The sequence below is a fragment of the Pteropus medius genome, unplaced genomic scaffold (genome assembly GCF_902729225.1).
Source record: "Pteropus medius unplaced genomic scaffold, Ma_sr-lr_union100, whole genome shotgun sequence".
NCBI classification, from domain to species: domain Eukaryota; kingdom Metazoa; phylum Chordata; class Mammalia; order Chiroptera; family Pteropodidae; genus Pteropus; species Pteropus medius.
The window spans coordinates 1,689,918-1,709,745 of NW_024353517.1; the positions used below are offsets into that span (position 1 = coordinate 1,689,918).

The following is a 19,828-nucleotide window of genomic DNA, read 5'->3' on the forward strand; positions in this document are numbered from 1 at the left end:
CACATGGGGGAAAAAGTTTTTTGCATTTGGTGTAAAAGCTCTAAAATTCTATAAACTAGTTCATATTATTTGCACACAAGCTGGCTCGGAATGAAATTAGGGTAGCTTGTTATTTACTCACATTTTAATCATTCTATTCTCATAACTTCCTCCTCATATGTTATTTATACTCAGAAAAATAACCTGGTATTTCCTACCTTGTGTACAGTTTCTAGAACATTCATTTGACTCAGGCAAATGAATATCTAATAGGGATAGCTGACACACGTTCAAAGATAAAAAGAATGGAAAGATGTCCCAAAATGATTAAACAAATTGCTCCCTTGACTTTCCTTAGCTGCAGGAGGAAAAAGTTAATACCAAGAAAACGATCTCTCACACACACCCTGTGGTTCATGAATACCCTCTTGAATCATGCATCAGTAGTAAGCAAAGAGCACTCTGGAGTCCCAGGGGACAGTAACAGCATCACGGCCCAGATCATGGCAAACCCAGTGGAGCTATTTCTGAGATGCTGGCCAGAGAAACACCAGGAGGGAGGGAAATAAGATCACAGTTTTTTTGCCCCTAATTAATTTGCATGGTTTTATTTGTGATAAGGAAAAAAAAGAAAGGTCATTTCATCCATAACTCAATAAACAGAATTTTTTAAAACCAGGTAAAAAGGAAAAGGAGAAAAAAGTGAATGAAAGTATCCATCTAAAATGTAATTTTCAGAATGCTTGATCCCTATCTGGTAGGCAGAATAATAGCCTCCCACAGAGGTCCACACCCTAATCCCTGGATCTGAGAATATGTCAGGTTACATGCTGAATGGTTGCAGATAGAATTAAGGCTGTTAAGCCGCTCACTTTGAGATGGGCAGATTATCATGGATTATCTGGGTGTGTCCAATACAATCACAAGAGTCCTAATTGGATTGTTAGGTTTTTTTCTTGGTGTTGAGTTGCATGAGTTCTTTATAAATTTTGAATATTAATCCCTTATTGAACGTATCATTGGCTAATATCTTCTCCCTTTCAGTAAGTTATTTTTTCATTCCTTTGATGGTTTCCTTCGTTGTGAAAAAACTTTTTAGTTTGATATAGTGCACTGTTGGTGGGATTACAAATTGGTGCAGCCACGATGGAAAATTATATGGAGGTTCCTCAAAAAATTAAAAATAGAACTACCTTATGGCCTAGCAATTTCGCTTCTGGTTATTCATCCGAAGAAATCCAAAATACTAATTTGAAAATATATATGCACCCCTATGTTCATTGCAGCATTATTTACTATAGCCAAGATATGGAAGCAGCCTAAGTGCCTATGAACAGATGATTGGATAAAGTTGTGGCACATATACATACAATGTATACAATACAATGGAGTATTACTCGGCCATAAAAAAATGAAATCTTACCATTTGCGACAACATGAATGAACCTAGAAAGTATTATGCTAAGTGAAATAAGTCAAACAGAGAAAGACAAATAACATACGATCTCACTTATATGTAGACTCTAAAGAAGAAAATAAACAAAACGGAAACAGACTCATAGATCCAGAGGACAAACTGATGATTGACAGATGGGAAAGGGGTTGGGAATAGTTATAAAAGGTGAAGGGATTAAGAAGTACAAATTGATAGTTACCAAATAGTCATGGGGATGTAAAGTACAGCATAGGGAATATAGTCAATAATATTTTAATAACTATGTATAGTGCCAGGTGGGTACTAGATTAATTCTGGGGAATCAATTCATAAATTTTCTAAATGCCTAACCACTACGCGATACACCTGAAACTAATGTAAAATATTGAATGTCAACTGTAATTGAGAAAATAAAGAGTCCTTAAAAGTGGAAGAGAAGCAGAAGGAAAGGTCAAAGTGATGCTATCAGAGTGAGAACTCAACCCACTGTTGCTGGCTTTGAAGGGCAGGCAGTAGCCATGAGTCAAGAAATGTGGGTGGTTTTCCTAAGATGGAAAAGGCAAGGAACAGCCTCCTGAAGGGAAGGCAGACACCTTGATTTTAGCCCAGTGAGAATGTGTTGTATTTCTGCCCCATGGAACTGTAAGATAATAAATTTATGCTCTTCTAGACCATCAAGCTTGTGGTGATTTGTTAACACAATAAATACACCCGAGTCAAAATCCAGAGTACTTCACAGTGAAAACCAGTTGAATATTACTTATGTTCCAGTCCCAAGGCAATCACACCGTTATAGAGGACGGTGTGCCCGGGGCTGATCTGCTCAGGATTAACCCCAGTGCTAGGGTAGAGATGGCGCGACTCTCCAGCACTGCCTCTCTTGGTATTTTCTTTTAACTATTTGAATTAAGGGATGTGCAACATGTGCTCGTTGGGCCTCTTCTGGGATCTGCGATATAAAATGGGGTTCGACTTTCACTTAGGACCCATTTTCAAAGTAATTTTCACGGAGAAAATCTGCGTCAAGAAGGAAAATCTTAATATTTTAATAGTGCCACGAGTCAAAAAATAAATTATTCTTTTAGCAGTTTCCCCAGCCCATGTATATTCTGGTCCCTGAGTTCCTGAGTCTGGGTCAGTCTCAGCATTCAAGACCGAAAAGAGAACAACTTGAGATTCCTGAAAATGCTGAGGGGCTGCTTGGAATCTTGTAGCACAGGTTTGTTGAACCAATTTAGGCTACCTTCTCCAAGTCAAATTCCTGTACCATAAATCATTTCTCTGACTTTGCCACAGCATCTCCTACCTTTGTAATATCGTGTCTGCCTTTCATGTGAAACGTGCCAACACATGTTATGGAAAATAACATACCGGACATCCAGTGACTGCTGCCAGGTCCATGGCCAACTCACATGACTTGATCAAATCCTCCATCACAGCTAAAGCTTGGTGTAGTTCAGCTAAGAATGCTGAATCTTTCGTCATCTTTGGCCCATTCTGTGGAAACCAAATGCCTTGTTGGAAATCAAAAGGTAAACCATTTACTAAGTGAAGAAGGAAAACAGGACAGATAAGGAGCCACGGATCCAGCCAGCATGAAGTGTCTGAGGTGGTGGGGACGTTGATATGTTTCCCTGCTCCCAAAGAAAGATGGCTAAAGATAATTGCTGGTTTATCATCAACCACGCCTCTGTACATTATTCTAATGAAGAATAAATTTCATTAAATCACGGGTATTATATTCCTGCTATGTTAAGAAACAATCTGAGCATTATAAAGCATGAAAGAAATCAGCCCCTTTAAATTGGCTGCTCTCTCTTTTATATCCCATACCCCTGGGACCTATGGAAAAGTACAATCTGAGTATCACATTTCTATGTTTAATGTGAAAGTCTTATTCCTATGGGTAAAATCATACTTAAAACCATCCCAGAAGAGGATATTTTAAACTCCTATAGAGGCAAAGAATGGGCTGTCACGTGGAGGTTTTCTAATGACTCACATGTAAAGGCTGTGAGGATTGCATTTGCCGCATTGATCTCCAACAGCTCTGCCCTTTCTCTCTCCTCTCCTCCCCCAGCCCTCCCCACATGCTACCACCTTTAAAGATGCCAAAGAGGTAAGCCAATGAGGTTCTGACACCGCCTCCCCCAAATAAACAGCATTAAGAGGAAAAGCCGGAACTGCTCATTCAAGAGACTAACGTTCCAACTGTTACCACTGTGATACTCAGGACAGGATAGGGAGGATTATTTCAGCTTGAAAGGCTTTTGCTTAGGTTTTCAGTACTTTATGCCCCTGCTACCTACATAACATATTTATCTGTTATCTAGTAAACGCAAACAAAAAGAGTTGGTTTCTTCTATTTGAAAACAACAACAACAACCCATCAATTTCTACAACAAAGAACAGATAACTCTTTGCTGCTCCCCATATAGCCCCACCTCTTTTGCCTTCTGCTGCGTGATGTATTTTCTTAATCTCTGCCAAAGCATTTTTGGATCAGAGATATGAGTGACAGGACTAATGAATGGAGCTGAGCATGCTGGCGCCACTGAACAATTCACCATGGATTCTTACGTTCTCACTCATAATAAATGTGCTCCAGGTCCCGGTGAAAGACAACAGAGTCTCACCCGACTTTATAGTGGCGTCATCAGTAAAGGATTAAAAGTTCTTACACCAGGTATCTCTTTTCCAAATGCTTAAAACTCAAATTCCTTTTAGAGACTCACCTGCTCCTATTCTTTTGCCTTCCTAGTTTTGCATTGGTAATGTAGGACTCATAAAAATGCTTATGAACATTGTTAAATTCTCTAACTCAGGCTAGCTTCCTTTGTTCCAGGCTACAAAATTATTACCTGTGTCTGGAGCTTCTTCCAATTTCAAGGGATCCCCACCACACATTCGAAGCAGAGAGGGCATGCATATGGCTGCTCACCTTGAAATACATGCCTCAGGTTTTTCTTGTTAAAACCAGAATATTCAACAGGAAATTTAAAGGAAACCTCACTGCTAGGCCACAAATTTCTTCATAATCTTGTTGGCCACCAATTTCTCTAAGAGAACCTTGGCTGTCTTTCTTAGAATTCACACACACACACACACACACACATACACACATGAAGGAGAACAGGGCATAATGTAAACAAATTAGATATACAAAGAAATAAATATAAATCATTCATAATCCTACCATACAGAAAACCACAATAGAGATGTTATCATATTTACTTCCAGTCTTTTATATATGCATTTTACACATTCCTGTTTGTATTCCTGTTAAAACATTTTTATGTGAAAGGAAAAACTATATTACCACTTACCCTGCTATAAATCCCCACTTCGAAATTACCTTTCATTTTTTTTAGTTTTGTTTTTTTCCCCTGACTGTGAATTATAGGATACATACAATTTTAGAAAATTTAGACAGTGAAGCAAGGAAAACAAAATGCCCCCACCCATGGACGAACACCTTTAACAGTTTGTTACATAAAACAATATTTAAAATCCAGTACCTTGGCCGAACCTCCCTCTAAGTCTCCTGGGTCTATCTCCAAATCCTCAGGAGATTCAAAATCCAGCAGACCCTGCATTAACCCAAAAGCTTTAATGAAAATCAAAAAGTATTTGGTGATGGAAGGAAATCTAACTATGGGTGCTGAACACACAATGTAACATATGTACGATATACTGTTGAATTCTACACTTGAAACTTACTGGATTTTGTTGATCCATGTCACCCCAATAATTTTTAATAAAAAAAAAGAAAATCAAAAAGTAGAATGCTGACTAAATCTACTGTGCAAATAATCTCCAAATGCTAAACTAACTGAGCGAACTTCAGTTATATAATACAGTGTTATCTACTGTAGTCACCATGTTTTACATTGGATCCTCAGAACTTATTCATCCTACAGTTGAAAGTTTGTACCATTTACCAACCTCTCCCTATTAATTATGTTTTAAATATTAGCCTATTTAATTTTTAAAAGAAGAAAAATGAATGTTGCTCTTATGACATGAGTTGGATTACACAGGAAATCAGCATGACCATCTATTCTAAAATACCCTTCTTGCAATAAGCAAAGCTTACAGTAAACAAGTAATGGACCGTTTTACAAACCACGTCATAAGTAACAAATCCAGGCAAGAAAAATTCTCTACATTAAATCTGATAGTTTCTACCCATCACTTAGCTTGTTCGATAGAAATCATGAGCTTGATGAAAGCAGATTCCTATCATCCCTATGCATGTATTTAAAATGTGTATTTAAATACATGTATTTAAATGTCTAATTAACTTGCCAAGTGAGTCATTAGACATTATGTACTCAAAAAAACTCTCGATCATGACTATCAGTTTTTACAGTATCTCAGATATTAATCATTTTATAGATATTTCTTTTTTGTGTTTCTTATTAATTTCTATGAGCTGATTATTAAGTGTGCTGAATATTTATCATACGTCTTGCTAATATAATATTTTCCTCAATTTTTCACGTGTGAGTTTTTAATGGTATAATCTATCATTCCTTTCCCTCTCTTTTATACATAGAAAAGCTCTCTCGCTCTAGGATCCCATGATCCTTCCTAAGCCATGAGGCATTCTAACATCCATGCTCTCTCAAAGAAGCTCATGGTAGGCACTGCAGAACGAGCTGCATTCCTCAGGGTGGAGAACACCACAAAGTTCTTCCTCTCTTCACAGGCATGCTAGTGGTTTGGACTTGTTTTTCTGGGCACCCAAAAAGCTTCACTAAGGGAAAAACTGGTCTGCTCTGAGTAGCCTCCAAGGTATGGTTTCCAACAGACCCCCAAAGAATATTTTATAGTGATTCTGTCTCGTGTTTCCTCAGTGAAATAAAGCTAATGAAATCTTCTAAGTATTTTCTAACATGTATTACTTAATTTAATGTTCCTCAAAAGCATATTATAAAAGTATTATTTTACAGGTGAGGCAGAGAGAGGTTACGTAACTTGTCTGAGTTCATACAGCTGTCAGAGCTGGGATCCACACCTAGGCTGAGTAATTTCCGACTTTGCATTTCTAATCATTATGCCCTACAGCCCTCCGCATATGGTACAGAACCTAGATATTGTGTCAACATCACTTCAATGGGAACACCTGAGCCCTTCAGTTCCCGATGAAGCCAGACCCAGTGAGTGAAGACCCCCACCAAACCCTGCCCTCTCCTCACTGGGCCCAGCGATAAGACTTCATGACAGTAAGGATGGGACAGTCAGAGGAATATGAGGTCCTAAGTGAATGCTGTATCAAAACATGCTCACAGATATCACTCATGGTGAGAAGCATTGAGTCAGCATCCTTATTACAACACTTGTATGACATCTCCATCTATAAAACAATGACTACAGGTCTCCCCACACTCTCAGTTGCCAGCAGTGTGGCCGTATCCCCCTCCTCACTTTGCTCCCAAGGACCTCTCCTCTCCTCAGCCAGGCTCCTTGGAGATTCATGCTCTGGCTGCAGGTTGGACTAGCCAGGCACCCAGGTCCCTTTCAACTCTACGATTTTTTGGTCTTACTACTCATTGAGGAGGGCTGCTGTAGACTTGGAGGACAGAAAAAGCTCAAAGGATAGACATCTTCACCTTTGGAAAAGGAAGTCACAACTCCACATGTCTAAAGAAAAGAGCAGCATAGCACAGGCATCTGTTTTCCCAACAAAGAAAAGCACTGTCTTATTGATTTTACCTTCAACAGCGTCTGGTATTTTATAAGTCTCTGGCTCGGTCCTCTAAGATATTTAAAAAGAGGGAGATTGTGATCCAATTGGCGCTGGCATACCTTTAAAAACCAAACAGAAACAACATAAAACAAAACAAACAACACTCAGAATGAAAGTGGCAGCAATTAAATACAAGAAATGAAACAAGCTCTTCATGGACAAGAGGGACATCTGTGTTGACCAGTTTCGTAATGTTACTGAGCTGTCCAGTCCTTTGGGAATGAAAGAAAGTGAAAGGCAACAGCTTGGCTAGTAGTTTTACAGGCAACTAGGGAAGCAGGACCATGTATTTCTTTTACAAAGCAAGTCCGCTAGAAGACAGTGGGGCATTTCAAATCTTCCTGAAAAAGAGGCAGACTGTCTTCAAGTTGGGGTATGGTGGGATATGTTCAGGTCATTTTGAGTCTGGAAGGTACCTGATAACTTATTGATGTCATTTTTAAAACCTATCCTAGAGGAAGACTCCGGTTTTCTCCTTGGGCTACAGCTGCTCCTCACAGGCTTGTCCCACAGAGACCCAGGGCATCAAAACGTCCAATGTGTAATTTCAAAATAAGAGACACTTTTAATAAACATAAATCTCAAACTCCTCTGCGTAGTTCATACTTTTGATATCTTTAAAAATCTGATGCACGTAAACACTGTCCAGGGAAAACAATTTGTGGGAGACCTTGTAATCTTAACATTACCCCAAAGTAGGCACAGTCTTGACATTCTTGCCAGATTGCTGTAGCTCGGGGCAGATTCTTATGGTATTTAAAATATATTTGAAGATCTTCTTTCTGAGTGGGAAAAATTAGAACAAATTAATTAGTTAGCATTTTCCAGGAAGTGGACAGGATAATACAAGTTTATTCATTCATTCAGCAAGCCTGAGATTCTTCGATGTGTGAGGAACTGGGGACGCACCATAAATAACCTTAAGTAGGGAAAGTGTATGATGGGGAGGCAAAAAGAGGGCTGTAAACAACTGTAAGTACTAAACACAGATATGAACAAAGTGCTGCGGAAGCAATTACAGGACTCTGGTAAATTAATAAGTAAATTCATGAACAGGAGTTGGTTTTTATCTTTATCATTTCTCCTGTGCTCTTTATTTAGGACACTGATGTCTCCCCTAAATAGGTTTTTTTTTTTTTTTTCTAAAATAGTTCTTCAGTGAATGATAAAACTAACAGGAAAAGTGCTGGTGACTGATGGCCCCTCCATTCTCTCTCTCCACTTTCTCCTTATTAAAATCATCATGATGCCAGCTCTAGGAAAAAAACCTCAGAAACAACAAAAGATAGAAACACCTCAGAAGGAAAATGTGGCAGTTTGGACAAAACACCACAGATCTAAATTTTGTGGGCAAGCCCCAAAGCTGCAAGCTCTGCCTCATACATCACCTTCAACCTGCAACACAAGACTCTCAAAAGGAAAAGTTACGTGACTATCTCAGCTAGAGATGGACAGGGATTCTCAAGTGTGACCTATATTCTCCTCATGTCAAAGACCATGAGTTGGGGCACACATCTGCCAATATCCCAGGTAGAAAGGATATCCTCAGCTACAGAGTCAGCTGGCCAGCCCCATCTGCTCCATCAGGAAAGCCTGTTCCACAGCAGCTGTGCTTGCCACAGAGCCCATGCTGCTGTGGCAGAGAAGCCCACGTGGCTACTTCCTTTTAGATTTTTGTGTCCCTACCTTCCTAAGGCCAACTTTCGATGTCCTCCATGTGGACATGGGCTATATTTCCCTTCATGGCTTCAACTCTGTCTATTCTACTTCTAAACGCACTGCTATAATGAATGATTTCCATTTCTATATCTCCTCTCCTCTCCTGATGGATTTAAGTGGTCATTTCACTACAAGAACTATGGCAACTCTGCATTTGCTACTCTCTCCAGGAAAAATCACATGAACACACACAGACACACAGACACACAGACACACACACACACACACACACACATGTTTAGGAAGAGAAATGTTCAGATTGGTTAATAATTTAGAGCTTAACAATAATACATTCACTATGCATTCACTCAAGAACTACCTACTGAGTGTCACTGATGTGCTGGCACTATGCACAGAACATTTGCTAAACTCAGTGGCTCCCAGAGCACAGCAACCTAGACATGGGGAACATTTTTGCCGTCCTGAAGGCCAGGCTTATAAAACATTAAAAATTGACGACGTCATCTCACCCAGAGCTCAAAGCCTTTGGTTCCTGAAATAATTCAAGGTTTCACTGCTTTCAACACTCCCCAGCAGAAGATTCTCAGAAATTGAAGAGACTTGGAAGATCAAGCTTCCTACCCAGTGGAACACCCTCAGCAGTCAGCCACATGTTTCCAGACTCTCCCCGTAACAGAGAGGGACCTGGTTCTCTCGGTAGATGCTGAGCTGAAATCTGCATTCATGAAAACTTCGCCCCTTGGTCATGTGTCTGCGCTTTGAGCAACAGAACATTAAAGGCCTTCAAAAACCAAAACATAACTCTTGACCTAAATTTGTTCTTTGGTCCTCAGAGAAAGGATGTGCACTAACTAGCAGCATGTGAAAGTGCCTGATTCTCCTCACCTCCTTATAGAATCGATCAGCAGGCTAAAAAAATTATTACCGAAACTCATATTCACATAGGGAGACATGATTGCTTACGGATTAAAACTGTGGGCTCTGGTGGTAGATGGCCCAGGTTCATTTGATGGCTTTGTCAATTATGAACTATATAGCCCGAGATCAGGTATTTAACCTTCCTACACTTCAGTTTTTTCATTTGTGAAGGGGGCTCACAGCAGCAGTCAACTCCTGTGATTACTGTTAGATGAAGCGAGATGGTATACAGAAACCTCTCAACAAATGAACGGATATGCAGAGTACCCAACGAATAGCAGCTACTGTCAAATCACTTTTTACATTGTAGAACCCTTCTGCATGCATTATTTCACTTGATTTCCACAATAACTTTACATGTTGGTATTGTTAAGTCTGTTATATGGAGGAGAAAAGTAAGACTCCAAGGGTTTAAGTGACTTACTTGAGGTCATGCAGATAGCAAGCGGCTCAACTTAGAAATGAAGTTGTGTTCCCCGAGTCCCATCCCTGTACTCCTCTCATTGAGCAAATGGAGCACAAAGTAAACCACTGACAAATATTATACATAGAGCTTGGTTTTCGGGGCGGAATCTCCCTGGATGCTGTAGGTTATAGAGTCTGAATAAAACACTTGGCTAGAGCAATATTTCAAAATTCATTTTTATGATTAATGGAATTCTGCAAATCCTACTGACAAAAGGTAAACTTCTATAGTAAGTAAAGGATGGTGGGTCAGCTTTATTGGCTGACAAATCCGAGTCTTTGTATAGAAGCAGCCAATTCTCTCAAGGATTCTCAAAGATTAGATAATTATGGCTTTTAGTTACTCCATTTGTCCTAGAGTAATAACTTTGTGCTTGATAAGAATTTATTACCTGTATTTTTTCTCCAACATCATAAATCATATAGGACTATGATTGTGGTCTGGATTAATGATTTCTAAGGTGTCTCCCAGCATGGGAGACTGTAAAACGCTTTGTAAAACTTTAGGAGAGGAATTCTTCTAAGAAAAGACATTTAATTAGCAACTCCCTGACCATTTTGTCATACTTGGACAATTTTTATTTGACAAGATCCATTTTTCCCCACAGAATTTGGTCTTTTTCTCATTCAAAAATTTAAATAAATCTTTGCAACAACAACATAAACAATTATAAAATATTTCTGAACCCTGAAAGTAGATTTCACATTGGTGGTTTGATGAGTGCAAAACTGCGAAATAGTATGAAACACTAATAATGCTCTAAAAGTAATTCAAAAAGGAAATCAATCACATTGAATACAAAATAGTTTTCAGTGTGTTATCTAGAATACCAGCACTTGAAAAACCTATCATGGGGGCCATGGTGGAAAGCCCATGCAGGGCCTTTCAATCTGGTGAGGAGCTCTGAGTGTTGAAGGCTCTGTTTTTCCATTATGTCAAATACCTTGAAACCTGGTAAATTTTGCTCGCTTGCTTTCAGTTTACCAAAAGTACAGCTCTTAAACTTTATCTGCCATAATTTGGATTGTTTAAAAAATTTGAGGTTATTTGATCTGTTGTCTCAAGCTCACAAAAAAGAGAAAAACTAGGAAGAGATTGAAAAGAAGGGCTAGTTGAGAGAGAGAATAGGAAAGATATAGAAAGTAGGGGGCACCAGGGGCACCTGCACTGGCCTCCTACGGGGAAGAGGGCACTTGGTGGGGATGGTGTCGGGTAAAAACACTTCTGTGCCAGCTTGTAGGCAGCACCACTGGCCCAAACAGCCTGTTAATTGCCCAAAGCAGGAGTTGGAGAAGCAGTGAGAAGGAAGAAGTCTGTGTGGTTGGAAGGGGAGGTAGGAGTATGTGGCTATAGGACAGGAAATTCATAAATTGGGTACTAAATATCAGAGAGGCTGCATATATAACATTTCCTAACCACACTCTAGGCTGTAAAAAATAAAATGGAAGTAGATACATTTGGGGGGATTTTTAGTTTCACATCAGCACTTCTCTTGAGAGTTAATACAGCTAGTGAGAAATACAAGTGTGAATCTTGTCCTAAAAGAGCTTAGTCATTCAGAGTCTTTCGGGATCACCTACTTTGGGTTGCCTGGGGGGCCGGTCTTTCATTTCACTGGACTTTGCAAGAGGCCAGGCTTGTAAGTGGCTTCCACTGATCAGTGTGAGCTCAGTCAAACTGGGGTCATCTGTCACTGAGTGAAGGATTCTCGCTTTGCATTCAAAAGGCAGATATAAGTTTTTAGACCACTTGTGTTTCCATTAGCCCTTGCCACTTACGCAGAAAATTAAGGGCTGACTTTAATCGCATGGCTATTTTGGTTTATTTGGAACACAGACTTACTCTCTTGAGAAAGCAACTTGCCAAAAGCTCAGGGTTTTCAGTGCACTTTTCCAATTCTTTTAGAAAAGTCCTGTGGAGAGAAAAGTACAACAATGCTTTGATTTTTACACTCATGGGGTTAAATGGTTTTTAAAGTAAAGTAAAAAGGTTTTAAGAGGTGCCTAGAAAAAGGTTGTTTTCCAGGCTTTATTGTTCTGGGCTCATCTTCAACGCACGGATTTAGAAGCGAAAAATGTGTTCTGTGATGTTACTAGGATTCACTCAAACCACTCGCAGCTGTTCTGATGATTCTAAGCACTAGGCATAGACAGACTGGATGCACTGATGCTCTCTGCGACATGCTAATAATGTTAATAAGAACTGCTGCTGTTGCTGCTGCTACTAATAATCACCGAGAGTTTACTATAAGCCAGGCATAAGCTAAGTGCTTTGCAAACAATATCTCATTTAATCTTCCACCAAACCCTGCAAGATAGGGTTTCATAAATGTGAAACCTGAGGTTCAAAGAGGCTGCATAACTTCTCCAGGGAAAGTAGCAGAAATGAGATTTTCATTTCAGTTTTGACAAGACCAATAGAGGTGAGATGTGGTTAGGAAACAGCTGTGGTTCTTTTCCCTTTCGTCAATCAGTTCTGTGATTTTGGGGGTCATCATAGTGAGTAAAGTGAGCAAACAAGCTGAAGCTGTAAGATGAAAGGATTAGAAGATGATTTCCAAAGTCCCTTCTTCCTCAAATTGTCTAGAACTCAACACCCAAGCAGCCCTGGGCTAAAAGGACAACTTGCTTGACCAGTTAGCATTTTTTTAACACCCTCTTTGCCGGCACTAACTACTCTATGATAACAGGTATGCGAACATGTGTCTTGGTCACTTGGTATTCCCATTGTTGAACACAGCGCCTGATACAGAACAGGTGCTTAATAAATGCTGATGCATAAATAGGTTAATAAGCAAAGGAACAGACAAATACAACATTGATGCCTGGCACCTAGTATATGCTCCATTAATGTCTTTTCCCTGCTTTCTCAGGGACCTTGTGGCACTTCTCCCCTCCTCATCTCATTCTGCCCCAATCCAATCCAGCGACTCTGGATGACTTGCTTAAACGTGAAAATGTCCCAGCACTTTCATCTCCAAATTCCATCAGCCTGTTTCCATCCTTCTCTTACTTTCCGTTTTCCCTGATAATGTGAATTATCATATACCTGTTGTGAAATTCGTAAAGTTCTGTAATATTCCCAAAGAGAAAGTCCTTGTTATTCTGAAGAACATCTGGAATGAGGTGCTTCAGCCAAATAAAATCCATTGGAGTAATATATCCCTGCAGAGGTGGAAACAAGGTCGGTTTTTAGGATAGGAACATATAAGAGATGCTCTGAAGAGGTACTCCAGGGAATAAAACTTTCATTAAATAATAGGGGAATATGGCACACATAGTTCCTGAAAGCCATTCCATCAAATATTTTCTTTTGATATTATTTTTCTCACGTGTCATATTCAGAAGAAGATGGTTTATTGGCAATGATAATAAAATGGCATTTTTATAGGAAGAACAAATATATCTTTCAAATATTTGTGTTATACAAGTCTAATATGAAAGGACAAAATTTACCCATCACCTTATGACCTGACAAAATTACTATTGTTTTATTATCTTTCCTTCATGACTTTTTAAAAGCTCATTTTAAATGATTATAATCACAGTATATGTATTGCATTTTGCCATATACATTTTAGAATCTGCTTGTCAATTATTACATGTATTGCTTTTAATCTTATAAGCATTTTTCAATGCTGCTACATATTATTCAAAATAATTACTTTGTAATCATTGAATATTTCATTTAGCATGTATATCAGACTTTATTAACCATTCCCTTTTCAATTGGATATTTGGTTTTCTTTCGGTAAAAAATTTCTATTATTATTTTGTATATATAGTTTATTCCTCAAGATTATTTCCTTAAGAAAACAAGGCAAATACACATTTTCATTCTTAAGCAAAAAGTGCTACTTAAAATAATGAGAAACAATTCTCTCTTATCAAATTATCAAAAACATTTCAATTATTATATCCATCGTTGGCAAGCATATGATGAACCTAATTGGGCATTGCTAGAATTAGTATAAATTGGCACAGTCCTTTGGAAGTTATTTAGTTACATGGATCACTAATCATAAGAATGTTTTTATTCCTACTGCAAAGACATTTGTGATATTATAAGACCTGAATCTTGGGGGGAATTCTAGAGACATATGGCAACTATTTCGAGTCTCTTTGTGCAACAAAACTTCAGTTCGAATATGTTTACGCCGCTCTCCCACTGCCCCCCGCCCCCGCCAATTTACTCACATCAATTATGCTCTTAATTTCTTTTATATAAATCTCTTCGGTCTCAAGCAAGTCACGTATAACATGCCTGAATCACAGCAACAGGTGGGAAGATGAAAGAGAGAGACAGAGTGGGGGAGAGAGGTTTTTTAGAATTCTTTTATCATAATGTTCATCAACAGTTCCCTTCAGTGGCTCAGCTACTTAGGCTGCAGTCTGTTCATTCTGTTCTATTGAACACCAAAGGCCACCTCTCACAAAACTACAGTGTGATCACATTGGCATAAGAAGAGACAGTAAGGTTAGAGGACTCAAAATTTGTTTGTGCAGCTAGTGAGTGACTTACTTCTGGTGGGCCACAGTGTGAGGGTCAGGAGGGAAGATGTTGGAGTCAGAAATGCCTGGTTTGGATCCTTGGTCAGGAAAGTCTGCCTGACCCCTATATTATATGTGTGAATATTCTCTCCAACTTTCTGTTCACATGGCTCTTTGACCCACACAGATGTATTTTGTTGTGCTCAGGGTTAAACAGATGCCAGTCATGCCCCCTTCTTCTGGCATTTGATGTTTCAGTGTGATTGCATTCCTCAGCCAAAAGACATGAGCTCTGTCTGCTTCCCTTGAGGAAGGCAGGTGCAGGATGTGGTGGGTAGAATTCTAAGATGGCCCCCAAGATTCCTGGTCCCTGGTATACACACACCTCTTCCTGGTTAGTCAATCAAACACTAATCAAACACTAATGCTGCTGTGAAGGGATTTTGCCATTCTGATTTGTTCCAAATCAGGTGACCTTGAGATAGAAAGATGACCTGGTTGGGCCTGTCCGAATCGCATGAACTCTTTAGATCTGGGTCTAGCAGTCAGGGAGATTAGAAACACAGGAAGGACTTAACATGAGGGAGCTTCTCCTTTGCTGGCTTTGGAGGGGGACATTTAGCAAGGAGCACAGGTAACCTCTAGGATCTGAGTGGCCCCGAGCTGATAGCCAGCAACGATTTTGGTCCTACAGTTTTAAGAAACTGAATTCCGCTACAGCCTCATGAACTTAGAAGAGGGTATCAAGCACAGCTAGCCAATACCTTGATTTTACCTCTGTGGGACATAAGCAAAACAAACAAACAAACAAAAACAGTCATATCTTGCCCAGACTCCTGTCCCAAGGAAATTGTGAGCTGAGCTGCTAAGTTTCTGGCCATTTTTTATGTAGCAATAGAAAATTGATAGAAAGACAGGCTAGTCCTCATATCTATCTTCAGACAGACTCTTGTTTCTCTTCTTAGGCTATGTGGCCACACTTTCTTTTTCAGGCTTTCTTTTAAGGCTCCAAATGAGTTAGTGTTTGTACACGTGTTCATGTGTAGAACATATACACTTACGGTTTTCTGTGAACTGTTGGTGGATTATCTATTAAATGGTAGCCTATCCTAGTAATACTTTCTTTTTCTTTCATAAAATGGACATGGCAAGGGACAGATAATCAAAGAACACTATATAAGAAATTCATACAAATATACAAATAGTTATTAGTCTTATGAAAAAAATGCTCAAAACACACTAATCCAACAGAGACATAGTAAAACAAACAAACAAACAAATAAAAATAAAAACAAAAAAACACAATTTTCAACTACTAAAATGGCAGAAATTCCAAATCTCAAAGGAAGACTGATAGGTGAGGATGTGGGAAGACTCTCCAACAATATAGGCAATTTCTTGCAAGATAACTTGGAAATACCTCATCAAAATTTAAAACGCATGCTACTTGACTTGGCAATTTCTCTTCTAAGAACATTCATTGTTTGTTGTTAGAACACTAGCACTTCAACAACAACCAGATATAAACTGAAAGTTATGTAAATGCTGCTCATTAATAAATTATGGTATGTAAATATGATGAAATGCCATACAGTTTTTAAAAAGAATAAAGCCAACTGAATCACGATATGACATAGACCAGACATTTTAAGCGAATTAAAAAAAAAACGAGTGCAGAAAAGTATACATTATGTGACAATTTGTGTAAAAAGGAGTGTGTATGCATACATATATGTAACACTGCATATGCTTAGACAATTTATGCAAAGAAAGAAGATGTTAACAGTAATAGCTTTTGGAGAGTGGCACTGAAAGCTAGAAAATAGGGAAGAATATCTACATTTTACTCTACACTCTTTGATTAAAAATACTTTAAATAATTACTTTTATAATTTAAAAAATGGTTTACATGACGTTTTAAAATGAATGTTAGTAGAGATAATGATATGTAAGTCTCATTTGAGAGATGTAAATAAATCCTAAAATTAAATATTTTATGGCCCAACGATTATTCTTTCTTAAAATGACAGGTTTTGTACCTATTTATAAAAGCTTGTTACAAGGTAAGACTGATAAAAAATAGCCGCTGACAGAGGATACGAAAAGTTACTTTGAGATCATACTTAGCTAACAGAGTCACTGAGTAAGAGGTTCCTTTGCTTTTTATAAATCATTTTGAAATGGTGACAGTTGCTATGTCAGAAGGAAATATAGGCCTTGATACCAATCTATTTCTATGAATCATGACATCAAGTAGGACTACAGCGACAGCTAAACCTTCATAGAAAACCGAGTACGGCCAATTTCTTACAACCTCTTGAAGCACTGGGCTTCAGCAACTTGACAAGTGTGTTTAAGGATGAATTGATGATTAAGTGAAGTCTGAAGGCAGAAATAACTGGATGATGAGCAGTTATTACCCAACAGTTATGTGAGAACTTAGAGACTCTTGGAAGTTTTAAAGAATCTGATACAAGAAAATATTCACAACTCAGTAGGAAAAATATCCCTTGACAAGTCACGCTTCTGTTTATAGTTTGGAAAACAGTCTACAGAGCCATCCAACTATTTCATTTTACTTGTTCAACTGCAACGACTACAACAGATAAAAAACTCCCATGATAGGAAGTTCCCTGAACATAGATCGCTGATATTTCAGTTCGGATTTTTTAAAAAAATAGCACTCGTATCACTGTTAAGCCAATCTTTTTTTCCTTTGTTTTCCTTTTGAATAACTATAAAATGAGAGAAATCTTATGATTCTATCTGATGATTGCCTGCTTTATTATTCCAAAGCGCACATCTTTGTTCATACAAAAGACTCTCAAGAATATGACATCTAAAGTCACAAATATATAATGTAGATGAAGAACAGAAAACACTGGGAGTTCTCAAGTAATTTAAAAACCCTTAAACATCTAGTACAATTTATGTCCTGATGGATATCTCTACCCAGATACGGAGCACTGTAATTAGAATACCAAATGGAGCTGACAAGCCAGATCAGCCTGCACTAACGTTCCGTGCACTAGTGTACATTCTAGCACTTCGTTTTACATTTAAAAGGGGATCTCTTCCCACCCCCGCCCCAGGTCATTAAGGAAGAAATGGAAGAATACTGCGTTTTAAGGGACTGTTTTTTCTCTGACGCCGTATTTTAAGGTAGCACACAAACAGCACTTTTGATATCTGGTTCTATTCTGTATGACACCTCATGTTTGTCTCAGATGACACCATAACCAAGGGGCAAGAATGGGACCTTTTAAAATAATGAATGCAACCTTATTTGGTAAGCAAGATCATTAAAGTATGTACAGGTTAGGATTTCTTGGTAAGTTTCTTCTTTTTCTAAGTTAGAAACGTTTTCTAAATTTCTCCCTTTTAACCCCAGCCCCTTGTCCCCACTGCCCTCTACCCACCTCCAATTTCCCAGCTCTCCAATAGAAGACTATCCTTTTGGGACCCAATCTGTCACAAGTATAGTTTTGCTTATTAATTGTCAACACAGTTTGTCATCAAGAGTTTTCATTTACTCCCGGTATGACAGATCTCTTCACACACATCAGAAAGTATTATAGACTTTCGCTTTTTAAAAATTAGTTATCATCTGATATCCTTTTTGCCAAATTGAACGGTCAGTTCTCATCCTTCTCAAATTCTAGAGCATCTGACATAATGAAAATTAACCTCCTTAGACCTTTTTCTTCCTTCGGTTTCTCTTTATTATTCAATCTTTGTTCATCTCTCTGTTTATTTCTCCTTGCTTCATCTTCCTCCTCCTGTCTAATGTTACTTGGTCTCCAAAAGTCTAAACTCAGGTTTCCAGGCTTCCTCCCCTCCTCTTCCCGCATGCTCTTGATTCTTCTAGACCTTTAGTCATGCTCAAGTGCAAGCTGCCGGTCCACATCTTCACCTGGATGCCTCTCTGACACTTCAGTCACCTCAGGTTGAAATTAGAAATAGCATGAACATCAGTGGAACTGCCATTTTCCTAGGGTCTCTAAAACACAGTTATTTCAAACTCCTTCCTGCCATTATGCTTATATTCAATCTGTCACCAAGCCTTGTCATTTCATCTCTCAACATGCCTCTTGGAGCCACTGCTCATTCTTCTTTTCCGGTGCTACCAATATAGAGCAAACTCTCCATTCCTCTCATCTTAAGTACTTTGGCGCACTCTTAGCAACTCACCCTTGCTTCTGGATACTCGCTCCCATCAATCTATATTGCAGACCACCAGTCTACGCCCTTCCTAAAACTCCATTTCTATCAGGCCATCATTCTCCCTCTTCAAAAACTTAAAATAGCTTTTTCAATTGCACACAACTGCCCATGTTCCTACCAGGGTTTCAAAATTCTCCATTCATGTGATAAGAATCTACTTAGGGAGCTTGCTTTAAAGGTAAATCCAGACCTACGGATTCAGAATGAAGAGTGGTGGGTGAGAGGTACAGGTAGAATTTATAATTGTCATAAGCACCCCGATGATTCTAATATAGATATTCCACTATTCAACTAAGTAATACTGATCTGACCCACTCCTTTTAGCCACCTTCCTTCCTGTAGTTATTCCAATGTTCTCACGTTACACTTCCTTTCAAATTCTAATCATTCTTAAACACTCAGTTCCAATCCTCCCTTTTCCAGAAAATTCTTTCTAACAGCTTCAGATGAAATTTGTACCACAGTCTTATCCTTTTTGCTTCCCAGGCAAAAATAATTAGATCCAAGTACCTATTGGCTCCTTATGAACCAGGCACCATTACAGGCACTTGGGCTAGAGAAATGTACCATAGGAATGTACCAGATTTTCTTGTCTGTGCCATCAGATTGTGCACTAAAGCCTGACTAATCTCAGGCCCTAGTCAGTGCATAGTCTAATGACACAGACAAGAAAAACAGTAACTCCAGTGTAGTGTGATAAGGTAGTGAGAGGAGCCAGGTGCAGAGAAGGGGCCATCATTAGGCCGAGGGTGACAGAAGACATTATCAATTTTGAGTTGAGTGGAGTGAGGTTTAAGTTGAATTTAAAAAAGAAAGGAAGCCAGGGGGAAAGGGAGAGGGGAGTGTGTTCCAAGACCTAGAGGAACAATGTGGAGGAGGGAGCA

The 19,828-nt window shown here is 38.8% G+C and overlaps 1 protein-coding gene across 1 annotated transcript in view; it reads right to left on the bottom strand.

Annotated features, from left to right (window-relative positions):
- The window catches only part of MCF2L2 (MCF.2 cell line derived transforming sequence-like 2), a 190,589-nt gene that overhangs the window by 36,308 nt on the left and 134,453 nt on the right, over nucleotides 1–19,828 (bottom strand). Inside the window, exons 16-22 of the mRNA XM_039850564.1 lie at nucleotides 14,427–14,493; nucleotides 13,279–13,394; nucleotides 12,073–12,142; nucleotides 7,856–7,948; nucleotides 7,133–7,225; nucleotides 4,933–5,004; nucleotides 2,786–2,911 (exon numbers count right to left, since the gene is read on the bottom strand). Of these exons, the coding sequence (XP_039706498.1) occupies nucleotides 2,786–2,911; nucleotides 4,933–5,004; nucleotides 7,133–7,225; nucleotides 7,856–7,948; nucleotides 12,073–12,142; nucleotides 13,279–13,394; nucleotides 14,427–14,493 (637 nt within the window). The remainder of the gene's footprint in view (nucleotides 1–2,785; nucleotides 2,912–4,932; nucleotides 5,005–7,132; nucleotides 7,226–7,855; nucleotides 7,949–12,072; nucleotides 12,143–13,278; nucleotides 13,395–14,426; nucleotides 14,494–19,828) is intronic.